This window comes from Ipomoea nil, unplaced genomic scaffold, assembly GCF_001879475.1.
Source record: "Ipomoea nil cultivar Tokyo-kokei standard unplaced genomic scaffold, Asagao_1.1 scaffold1940, whole genome shotgun sequence".
Classification (NCBI taxonomy): domain Eukaryota; kingdom Viridiplantae; phylum Streptophyta; class Magnoliopsida; order Solanales; family Convolvulaceae; genus Ipomoea; species Ipomoea nil.
Window position 1 is genome coordinate 370,662 of NW_017618368.1, and position 12,215 is coordinate 382,876.

At 33.5% G+C, this 12,215-nt stretch overlaps 1 protein-coding gene across 3 annotated transcripts; it reads left to right on the forward strand.

Moving 5' to 3' along the window:
• Positions 1–247: 247 nt before the first annotated feature.
• Positions 248–10,267, forward strand: LOC109146878 (glutamyl-tRNA(Gln) amidotransferase subunit B, chloroplastic/mitochondrial-like). Of its 3 annotated transcripts, XR_002048526.1 has the most exons (13): positions 248–636; positions 1,159–1,365; positions 1,451–1,663; positions 1,808–1,944; positions 5,564–6,241; positions 6,585–6,794; positions 7,001–7,141; positions 7,230–7,433; positions 8,190–8,387; positions 8,742–8,810; positions 9,172–9,288; positions 9,386–9,580; positions 10,179–10,267. XR_002048526.1 is itself a non-coding variant. In XM_019294547.1 (12 exons), exons 5-12 carry the CDS (start codon positions 5,615–5,617, stop codon positions 9,464–9,466), a joined length of 1,647 nt encoding a protein of 548 aa, XP_019150092.1. In that variant the 5' UTR covers positions 248–636; positions 1,159–1,365; positions 1,451–1,663; positions 1,808–1,944; positions 5,564–5,614; the 3' UTR covers positions 9,467–9,638. The 3 variants fall into 3 exon arrangements, 2 of the variants coding, with proteins under 2 accessions (XP_019150092.1, XP_019150093.1); XM_019294547.1 differs by lacking the exon at positions 10,179–10,267 and having other exon boundaries at positions 9,386–9,638; XM_019294548.1 differs by lacking the exon at positions 10,179–10,267 and having other exon boundaries at positions 1,159–1,334; positions 9,386–9,638.
• Positions 10,268–12,215: the final 1,948 nt, after the last annotated feature.

Sequence of the window (12,215 nt, forward strand, 5' to 3'; positions counted from 1 at the left end):
ACACCCCTTAATGATGGTGTAGTGGAAAGTTGAAACAAATAAAAATTCACTACACCTTTAAAATAAAGGTGTAGTGGAAAGTATTTTCGAAATAAAAAAAAAAAAAGAAAAAGAAAATCTTTCCGCATCACCAGCCTGAAGAGGGTGTTGCGAAGAATTTATTATTATTTTATTAAAGAATTTTCGCGGCACCTCTTAGAAAATGGGTGTAGCGAAAAATAAACCCAAAATTAATACCCTACTCGCCCCAGACAGCCAGACTTAGCATTTTTCTCCATTCATTTCGCCCTAGACTTTCTTCCGCCATCTGCTATTTCTTCCCGGAAATCTACAGTCCGACAGCCATTTCGCCGGCTTCTTCGCCGTTGACGACAGCCGTTCCGCCGCCCTTCATCTGCAGACGACGACTACCGACCTTCCTCTCGCCAACAGACGACGACGACCTTCCTCATTTTCGAGACCAGAACAGACAGACCACGACAGCCCTTCCCGCCGCCGCTCTTCCTTCGCCGACGAAGACAGCCGACAGCCATCGCCTCAGCCTCAGCCACACTCGCCGGCGCCTTTCCTTCGTCGGAGATGCCTCACTCGCCATCGCCACCGACCACTCCGTAGCCGCCGATTCCCAAAACAACGGTAAGTTTATTTTTTTATTATTTTATATTAATTTATTTCAAGTTTTTTTGTTAATTGATTTCAAATATTATTGTTATTGTGATATTAGTATCTTATTGACTATCTTATTGTGATTTTAGTAGTTAAGATTGATTAGTGTTGATTATAAACTAGGTCTTAGGGCTTGTTCAGTAATGTGGAAAAGAAAAAAATGGAAACATGTTAGTGTTGATTAGTAGCTAAGGCAGATAGCTGGAACAGTGAACACCCATTTATAAACTGATTGTCATTTCGCATCAACTCTAGTATCTAGAACAGTGAACACCCATATATTATACCTTGTAGGATTGTTTTATCTTCGCACTGAATGTAGTTTGTTTTAGCTTTCCAGGTCAAGTTTTGAATTGTAGATGAGTGATTGTCTGAAAATGCTTTGTTCGCATCGAAAGCATGTTCTCTTATCCTGCTTAAGGTCAACTGATTTATGTTCTGAAACTGTTGAGCAAAAACTGGTATTGAGATGATTTACCTGTATCTTGGCAGGGCAACCTGGACTTGCTTCTCAATATTTTCACACTCAAGCTGGGGTTTGCAGCCATGGTTCACAGAAACTCTTTTATTCATCTGTATTCTGTAAACTATTCCTACTAGCTTAAGCTTGGTTGGATTGCTAGATGCCTTGAAATCTCACACTTGCAGGGACTGAAATCTCACACTTGGTATGAAGTAAAGATATCTTATCCTGCTTCTGTATGTATATCTTAATCCTGTCCTCTGTTTGTCAATGTTTACTTCAATGTATCAAAACTAAATTGTTCTGTTTAATGAATAACAGATACCAGCTACTTTTTCTTTACAACTCAAGAAAGATAGTTCAGGGTTGGTGCTAAATAGGGAAAGAAAATTACTGAATACTGAGGAACCATGGAGAACTAACTGTAGCTACATTGTATTGTTGGGGGACAATGAAGAACTATTGGTAACAACCTTGTATAGTCTAAGGATTCAAGTTATAGCTGAGGCAACAAGTTATCGCTGAGCTGTTGAGGTATATCCATTTTTGAACTCAAATTCTCCATTTTTCTGCAGTGATATAGTTAGTGGAAGAAATTGTTGTGTCAAGTTTTGTGCTGGGGAAACTGTTTTGATTGTAATTGGACACATACAAAATTCAAAGTGTTTGTCACCGCAGTTCACTATTAGGTGAAGAGGAGGAAGGGGGCTATGAAGAGAAGGAGTGTGAGCAGGAAGAAACACATGAGCCTTAAATGGAGTAGTTGGAATATTTGGAACTAGGGCGAAAGCTGAAAGAAATATTTCGGGATAGAGGTACATAAATTTAGAGATAGTTCAAGAGCCTAAGTATATTGTGTTGATTGTTATAAGTATATTGTGTTGATAATTATACATATATTCTGTTGATTGTTAATTGTTGTATTAGTTTGTAAATTATTGTGTTGGTTTGTTGGTTTGTTGTATTAGTTTGAAAATTATTGTGTTGGTTTGTTGTATTAGTTTGTAAATTATTGTGTTGGTTTGTTGGTTTTTAGAAATTTCTGTACATGATATTATTTTTTGGTTTTAAAAAATTAAATAGAAAAATAAAAAAACACACAAATTTTTGCAGAATATATTTAATTATTTTTTTAAAATTCCGTGACACCCTCTCTAGGGTGTTGCGGAATTTTGATTTTTTTTTTTAAGTAATACTTTCTGCTACACCCTTAAGTAAGCTTAAGTAATACTTTCTGCTACACCCTTAACGAAGAGGGTGTAGCGGAAAGGCTTGATTTTTTATTAAAAAATGACTTTCCGATACACCCTCCACGAAGAGGGTGTAGCGGAAAGTCAATATTTAAAGAAAAAAAAATTAATATCTTTGGCTTTCCGCTATACCCGCTACGGGTGTAGCGGAAAGCTAACACTTTCAGCGACACTGGATTTCGCTACACCTGTATAGGTGTAGCGAAAACACTTTTAGAGGTGTAGCTGATGTGATTTTTTGTACTAGTGTAGTGTGCAGTATTTGGGGTTACTAGATGAATTAAAATGGAGAAAAGCTAGGAATAGAATTGTTCATCTATCACATGATGCTTCTAGTGTCTTAAGGAAAGGTTGATACATTGCAATATGTGTGGTTCAAGCAAGGCTTTACCAATGCTGTTCACCTCTCGGTTTACTAAGTCTTTTCTTGGTATAGAAACACCTTTAACTAACTATGCTTTTAAGAAACATTTCATCGAACACCTTGTCTTCAACTAGTTCCAATCTTAATCCTTTCGGTTCCTTAAGAAGCGAAATACAAATTGGCTTGGAGCTTCAATTAGGAATTACATTTCACACTAGCATCATGCAATAAAATAACAATTCAATTCCTAAAAGAGATCTAGCCAGTCATTGTAGCTTTATGAATCATTTTGGTAAGTTCATGGCAAGCTTTTTTTTTTTTTTTTTTTTTTTTTGTTGTTTTTGTTTTTTGTTTTTTGTTTTTTTGTTTTTTGTTTTTTGTTTTTTTTTTGTTTTTTTTGTTTTGTTTTTTTTTTTTTTTTTTTTTTTTTTTTTTTTGAGAAAAGCATGGCAAGCTTTGTGCTTCAATAAGTTTTTAACTAATTTGTTCAATTTTTTTTTTTTTTTTTTTAGTTCTATTATTTATTCTTTGTTTTAAATTGATAGATCCAGAGATGATGTATCCTACTTAAATGTAGGTTAAAATTAATTTATAATTGTTGCGTCAGCCAAGTTGGTCGAGTTCAGCCCCTACTCGATTCGAGACGTGACACTATGGCTTATCATAGAGAGAATTGGTTAAATGGTTATTACCAATTGATTTTACGTAGGATATGACAACTAGATAGCCAAAGAACTCTGTGGTTAAACATGCTTGACTTTCAGCAATCCCAGGATGGGCGCTAAGATCCATCAATAATCACATTATATTTGAATGTGAGTCACCCAATAAAATTTTATTTGTTTAATCTCCACAAATGTAAGTTAATTCAATCATTTTTAAATATTTTTTATGTTAAATTTTTATTCAATTATGTTTTTTTTTATCGTAAATCAATTTGTTTTGAGATAATAATATTTATAGTATTTATAAAATTTGTTTATACCATTTGTAATACAAATTATTATAAATGAATGCATATATTTAAGTTTTTCATTAGAACAATGCTAAAATCATAATAATTATATATTTTACTTTTCATATTTTCAAACTTTGAACATAAAAAGATAAATTTCTATATAGTATTAATAATGTCAAAATTATTTTCAAAAGTTACATGGTACAAAAAAAAAAATCACCACTAATTCAATAGGTAAGTATCATATTCTTTACCAAACATGAAATTTAAATTATTAGTTAAAATAAATAAATAATTATGTGTTAAAGAGAATTAGAAAATGTTTATGTTCTTAAACTGAACTGAAATCCGATTTGAACCAAATCCGAATCTGAAGGGAACTCTTTTAAACCGAATTGAACTAAAATTTTTAAACTGACATATTAAAAAAAAATAATAATAATGACCCGAAAAAAACCAAATCAAAATGCCACCCCTACTCTGTATCACTCTTAACGGCTGCCATTGCATTTCTTATCCCAGGTATCTATCTCTATACACATCTCTCTCTCATAGCTTTCAATTGTAATTTTACGCTAGTTTTAGTTCCTGGATGTTGATTGGATTCTCAATTAAAAATTATGGCCATTTCTGAAATAGGGTTTGGGTATAAAAGGTTTTAGGACTGTTCTCAGATGTTGAAACTTTATACTTTGAAGCAAGCCCGGAAAATTATACATATTTTTAACCCTGCTATGGTGCTGTAAAATCTGAACTATCTCGGTTATCTGTTTCCAAGTGTGGTCACTTCTTTTAACGAGGATGCAGTCAGATGAACTCATTGATGCAAATTGAAGTCTGTAATGTTAGTATGAAATGATATATTGAACCCCTCCTATATGTGGAATTTCTACTGTTTCCTTTTACAGTGTTCACATTAGAATATGCAGTCCAATGGTTGTATACAAGCACACACAGTATTCATTGTTATTATTTTAACTACAAAACTAGACATCTGCTAAACAGGATTTCATTCAGTACGTTTGTTTCATAATTGTCTCTTGATTCACGGATAAGCATTTTTCATTAAGTGGTTTTAGTTTGCATTGCGTTTAGATGGCAAAGATTAATATTAAGTATTTTAAGTTCATTGTTATCCTTAGATGTCTTAGATGCACCACACCCATTGTCTTTGAAAGGAGAAAGACTAGTTATTTAAAGATAACTAAAGATATAGTTAAACAAGTGATGGAAATGTTCATGGATGCGTTATAGGATAACTCAGCCATCTAGGACTTGGTAGAAATGTAGGAGATAGTTACTGATGAAGTAAGGTACATGCTTTTTCCATGTTTTTATATCATGTTGAAAACTTATATATCCAAGTAATTCTCTAGAGCATGTGATTTTGTGCTAGGAATCATAACTAGTAAGTGTAACTTGCATGTTATATGACAGAAAATAACTTCCATTATCTAATACAACCCAATCTGTTGCTTTGTACATTTAGGTAGTTTTCTGTCAACCTTTATATTATTAGTTAACTTGTCTTAGCCTAATTTGTTGTTTTGTCTATTGAGGTGGTTTTAAGTATATTAATGTTATTCTATATTAACAAAAATAACATGTAATATGTAATGTTCTAAAGCATTCTGACAGTTTTTTACATCAACAGTATATTGCATTTAGCTCTGGTAGTATCCGTCTTATAAACTACAAACATCATGTATGTTGATGATTGTGAGTCTTTGACTAGGAAATTGAATTCTAGTTGGTTAATGATTTTACATTTATAATCAAAGTTTCTATGTGTTTGAAAACATTTTATGTTTATTAATTGAGATTTTTTAACACTATTTTGTAATGTGCATGATGATTTGCAGGCGCAATTCTCATTGTTCTTGATTTTGAAGTTAGAGTGAAGGATCTATAACATGTCTGTGACACTCTTTAGGGGGATACAATTCTATCCTCTTAGGCAATACAAATTTCCATATTTTTCTAGAAAACATGCCACTTTGTATTGTACTTTGGAAAGAACAGAAACCAATACTACAACACAAGAAAAGCAACAGACCAAGTTGAAAGGGTTGCCAAAAAATCAATCAAAACCACTTGATAACATTTTGAAAGATTATGAATCAATCATTGGTATAGAAACCCACGTGCAGCTTTCAACTCTTACAAAGGCTTTTTGTGGCTGCCCGTATACTTACGGGGCTCCCCCAAATACATACATTTGCCCCATTTGCATGGGTTTGCCTGGGGCATTGCCAGTTTTAAACTCAAAGGTTATAGAATCTGCCATTAAAGTTGGTCTTGCACTCAACTGTAAGCTTTCTCTGAGCTCAAAGTTTGATAGGAAGCAGTACTTTTATCCGGATCTTCCAAAGGGATACCAAATATCACAGTTTGATATACCTATTGCAAGTGGGGGTTATCTTGATCTAGATCTGCCGGTTGAGTTTGGTGGGGGACATAGGAGATTTGGCATTACAAGGGTTCACATGGAAGAAGATGCCGGCAAGCTGCTTCATACTGATGGTGGGAGTTATTCTCAGGAAAGTATTACATCTCTTCTCTACATCTACAAATCTTGTATTTCATAATTTTTTTTTTCCTATTTGAGATTATGACTAAAGCATTTGACTAGATTTGTTGAGTTTTCTGTTTGTTGAAGTTTAAACTAATTGTGAAAATCACTTTCTTTTGCAACTCGATCATATTATGAACATTTCAGTGTGTAACGTTTACTTTCATGTCACTAAGTACACTAGTAACTTTTTGCCGATATCTCACCTAGCAACCAACTAGTATTGTAGTTCATTTATTTTATTGCGAATTCTATAGGAGCAGGATCTAATCTTTTTTTTTTTTTTTTTTTTTTTTTAAGTTTTATAACAGGTTGACTTGAATAGAGCAGGGGTACCATTACTTGAAATTGTCTCTGAACCTGATATGAGAACTGGAATTGAAGCCTCAGAGTATGCTGCAGAGTTGCAACGATTGGTAAGATATTTGGGAGTGAGTAATGGAAATATGCAAGAAGGGTCACTTCGTTGTGATGTCAATATCTCTGTTCGTCCAATTGGACAATTAGAATTTGGTACAAAGGTAAACTATTTCTTTTGTTTAGTAATATATTTTTCCACAGTTCTAGTATTTCTGTAATTTACTTTAAATCCTTATTTAATATTATTCATTTCTCATGTTTCATGATTTATTGATTTAACTTATAAATATATTTACTTGATGTTTAAATTGATAGAATGCTACTTTGTTTTGGTGATTGATAATGTTACTTGGAATTCCTTGGACAGGTGGAAATTAAGAATTTGAACTCATTCTCATCGGTAAGTAGGGCTATTGATTTTGAGATTTCAAGACAGGTGCTTCTTCATAGCCAAGGCCAGAATGATGAAATTGTACAAGAAACTCGTCTCTGGGAAGAAGGTTCTCAGGTTATACAGTGGTTAACTTTTGTCCTGCCACAACATGAAATTAATATGTTACGGTTTGCTTATTTGGTAATGCTTTTCGTACTTTCAGAAGACAATTACCATGAGAAAAAAGGAAGGGCTTGCTGACTACCGTTATTTCCCAGAGCCTGATCTTCCAGGAGTTACTATCACTCAAGATTATGTTGACAGTGTTTGCAATTCATTGCCTGAACTTCCAGAGATGAAACGGCGGAGGTACGAAAAAATGGGATTAAGCATGCAAGATGTTCTTTTTCTGACTAACGACTCTAATGTAAGTACTGTTCATGACTGCTTAGATTCTTGGTCTTTATATTGGCATAATGCTATACATTAACTTGACCTTTTATGCTAGTTTGCATGGTAACTACTAACTAGAAGTTCTATAGAAGAGTGGCATAAAATTATCTGAATCAAAATTTTGTTGTGTTTACTGTTAATGATACTCCCACGGAATAGGAATAGTTATTTATGAACATTATAATAGGAGTTATTATATTATTAGAATTAGAGAAACATTAAAATATGAATTATTGTATTATTAGAATTAGATGAACATTATAATAGGAGTTATTATATTATTAGAATTAGAGAAACATTAAAATATGAATTATTATATTATTAGAGTTAGTAGAACATTGGAAATAGACTTTAAGAATACAATGTTATAAATAATAGGCCCCCATGTATTGTGGAAGCAGTGAACCAGAAGAACAATATAGTCTTTTTATACTTTTCCTAAAATTCTATCACTATATTCTCCTCCCCAATTCTTTATTAGTGCTAACACTTGCTCGAAGTAGTGCTTGTTTGGTACGGGATGTCGGGATCATATTAGTTAAATAAACATTTAATGCTTTATAGATTGGCATGCCTCTCTCCAACCCAGTCTTTCCACTCACCAACAAGCATGAAAGAAAGAAATAAACTATATATATTTCCTTTAGATTCTTCTAGTACTCTTAAAAAAATTAATGTGATGTTTCGATACTCTGTAGTAGCATTATCTTTCAATAAACAAATGTTTCAGATTGCAGAGTTTTTCGATGCAACAATTGCTAGAGGTGCAGATGTAAAACTTGCTACTAATTGGATGATGGGTGACATAGCTGCATATTTGAAAAATGAAAAGTTATCCATCAATGAGATTAAACTTACTCCTCAAGAACTCAGTGAGCTCATTTCTGCAATCAAAGAGGAGACTATCAGTGGAAAGATTGGGAAAGAGGTACATATATAGTTGGCATGTGCTCTAACATTCTCTAACTTGCCCCAAATCTTATTAATCTTAGAGATTTATTTATTTATTTTTTGGTTGATAGCCTTAACCATGAAATATTTTGAAGGTTTAGTTGGAATATTATTCTTTATTCCGCAAGTAGTTATTAATCATCCATCTAGAGTGAGGTATTTTATGATACTCTGTTTTGCCCACCATTGGATCAAGTCCTATTATCCTATCTTCCTACTTCATCAATTCCATAATACCATATACTAATTCCACTTAGAAGAAATATATACCAAAGTTTCCAAGCTTGGTTAAAGTTTTGTTTGTTCATTGATTCCAACGTAACATCTGCAGATATTGTTTGAGATAATGGCCAAGGGTGGAACTGTCAAGGGGATGATAAAAGAAAAGGATTTGGTTCAGGCAAGTTATCTCATATCTAATGTTCTGAAGCTTGTGACCATTTGTCTTTGCTATCTGGTCATTAAAAGTTTAAAACTTTTTTTTTTTTTTTTTAAATTTAATGACTTTAGATGGGTTGAGTAATCAATCATGAAATGGTTCATAAGGGTCGTTAGATCTTATGAATTTGCATGTCCAATGATATTAGCTCATGTCTAATTTTTTTCTAGTTAGTCTCTTTCTAGCACCAGATATGTCGAGATGTGTTTGGAACATTTTTAATGAGAGACGATTTTAGTCAATTCTAAAAACCAAGCATATCCCAACAACTATGAGGCGAAAAAGAATGATGCATAATTCTCTTTTATTTTCAAAACATCAGATTGTAGATCCTCAAGAGATCGAGAAAATGGTAGATAAAGTGATTGCTGGCAATCCAAAGCAACTAGAGCAATACCGTGGGGGTAAAACTAAACTGCAAGGCTATTTTGCTGGTCAGGTATGGTTATTTCGTAGTTGCTTTAATTTTTCATCTCTCAATCCTGCAAGGCTGTAATAAAGTTAATGCTTTTCTAAATTTGTATGAAAATGAAAAGGTGATGAAGGAATCCAAAGGCAAGGCAAATCCAAAGATGTTGAACAAAATCCTATTAGAAAAGTTAAATGCCAAAAGGTGATGCTTTGTCCAGTAGCAGCCTTGAATAATTCCCATTGTATTGTTGTGAAGCAGCAAAACGGTGTTGGTTGCTTTATAGATTAGGTACTCTCTTGAGTCTTGAGATGGAAGGATTGTACAACTTACACTTTGCCTTTAGTTAAGGAGATAGCAAAGAAAGTCTACGTTGATTATGCTTTTCTTTATTATCCGAGTACTCAAATGTGACCCACAACCCAAAGTAGCACAAAATCACAAAGAAAACCTGCATGGGCAGTTCAACTGGTCATAGAGGTGAAAAGTTGGAAGAATGATCAGGGATTGAGTCTTACTAGCGGCAGTGTGGGAGCAACCTCTCAAAGTGAGGGGGGCTCCTTGTGCGCAGAAAGCAAAGGTCTAGCCTCTGTGGTTCATGTTTAGTTGAGTTACCATGATTTACATCCTCCCAAATGCTCTGTTGGGTCGGGGTGTGGAGAGCCCTTAGGGTTGGGGTTCAACCTTTTGAAAGAACAAAATCACAAAGAAATCCCTAAAACTATCAATCTCAAAGCAAGTCTAACACCTTAAGCAGAAGGGTCAAATACACCCATTTATTCACGATTGTTCAATTAACACTTTGTTCTAAAATATGATTTAATCTGAGACATTAACTCTCTAAATTTCTTCACTTAGCATCTTTTCCAAGTTTTTCCATGGTAGCCATTCTGCATAGTTAACATGGAATTTAATTAAAGATGAATTTGTTGATATGAAATTTATTAATGTTGACCTTTAACACCAAGCAAACCTTACAAAGAACGCATATAAGTTCTTTCTTCATCTTCGTCTTCTCAAAACATCCTTTTGCATATATACTTTCCTTGTCGACGTCTATATTCATCTTCTCGGTGTGAAATGTCTTTTGTCTTCAACTTAATCAAAAGTGCGAAACAACTTGGAGTGAGTCTCTAATGTATTGTTGTTGTGGATTGAAAGTCTTAATGTGTACAACTCAAGATTTTGGGAGGAAATTTTATGGATATATATCAAAGATGGAAGGTGCGATTATGTATATCTTTTTACATTGTTGTAAATTTTGGAATGATCCATTAGTAAATGTGTTTGAAATTGTTTTAGGAGGGTTGTAGGTGTGGTTTTTTTTTTTTTTTTTTTGGAAAGAACAAATTTCATAAAATAAGAATGATGCATCTGGAATGGAGGAATTGAAGAAATTAATTATAACAATGAGAAGTGAATTGATCAGTGAAATGCATGTTCTATGGGTATTAATTAAAAGTGTAGTGCTGGAAAAGAAAGTTAAGGAGAAGAAAAATTTTAATCGAAAGTGTGTATTGATCTTGGTTGTAATTGTGTCCCTTTTGGTTAAGATTATGTTGTAATGAAGGGTTTCTGTATATGACTTTCTATGATGTGTTGTAATGGAAATTTTTGTTGTAATGCCATTTGAATGCAATTTCTGTTTGTTACCCTTAACACTGTTTTTGGTTATATTTTGACAATATTTTTGTTAGAATTTTGTGTATATTAGTATGGAAAGAAAACCACATCAGCTTGGAATCGACTGCTTCGAAAATATTTCACCATCACATAATGTACATTGCGAATTCAAAATAGGCAATAGATTTTAAGCACAAATCATTATACAAAATCATTCAACATCACATGTACCATACAAAAAATTATTTAAGCACTAGGCACAAATCATTGCCAAGCTAAAATTATTACAATGCTAATTCAAAATAGGCAACATATGGCCAAATCACAATCCATAGCAGTTCTACATAAAAGCTGACATTCAATTTCAAGGGTTTTAATTTCCTCCCATTGATTGAATTGTTGGCATTGCCACTTCGTCCTGGAGTAGGTGTGTTGTTTCTCCCACTTATAGGTTTATAAAGTAAATACATCCAATGGTCCTCCAAGTATTAGTGATTTATCAATTATGGTCATTCAAGTTTTAAATGACCCCCAATGATCTTCATGTTTTAAAAAATAACCATTTGTGGTCCTTTTAGGACGTCTCGTGGTCATTTTAAACTCGGGTTTTTTTAAGAGTAGATGATACCATATTCCCAAAGATTAGAAAGTGCATTACCGCAAAAGAGATATGAGATACACTCATCAGTATCGGAGAAGGCAACAAACAAGAAAAAAACAACAAGCTAACTATCGTCATGAAAAAATTCGAAGATTTCAAAAGGCTTTCTAACAAAAGTATTACCAATATGGAAGCCCGTTTAATCAAGATCTTAGTAGAGATCAATGATTTGGGTAAAATCATCACACAGAAGGAAATATCTCTCAAAGTATTACGTGGACTACCTTCTAGCTAGGACATGAAGGTGATTGCAATGCGAGATCATAGAGATCTAATGGCGTTATCTACGGATAAACTCTTTAGCGATCCCAAAGCCTACGAGTTCGAGATGAAGTCAAAAATCGAAGATGAATGAACATCTGCTTTAATGGCCAATCAACCATCTCAAGGCCAGTAGGAGATAGTGATTTTTTATCTGACGAACAATTTGCATTATTTGTCAGGAAATTCAAAAAGTTCATGCGAAAGAACAATGTCAAGAGGTCATCTCAAGGAAGCTCATCCAGAGAAGTTAGAAAACCTAGAAAAGAACCTGTTGAAGATAACACAAACGTGTGTTACAACTATAGAAAGCCAAGACATTTTATGGCAGAATGTCCACACCCAAAGGTAAGCAAAAATTCGAATACATCTAACCCTTCGCAGGAAGAATACAAGTCGAATGAGAAACGAT

Bases quoted from the DNA above. Each gene is read 5' to 3' on its own strand.
- LOC109146878 (XM_019294547.1), top strand. From the start codon at position 5,615: ATGTCTGTGACACTCTTTAGGGGGATACAATTCTATCCTCTTAGGCAA. The intron at 7,434-8,189 runs GTAAGTACTGTT...CAAATGTTTCAG, and splicing joins TTCTGACTAACGACTCTAAT to ATTGCAGAGTTTTTCGATGC. The intron at 9,289-9,385 runs GTATGGTTATTT...GAAAATGAAAAG, and splicing joins AAGGCTATTTTGCTGGTCAG to GTGATGAAGGAATCCAAAGG.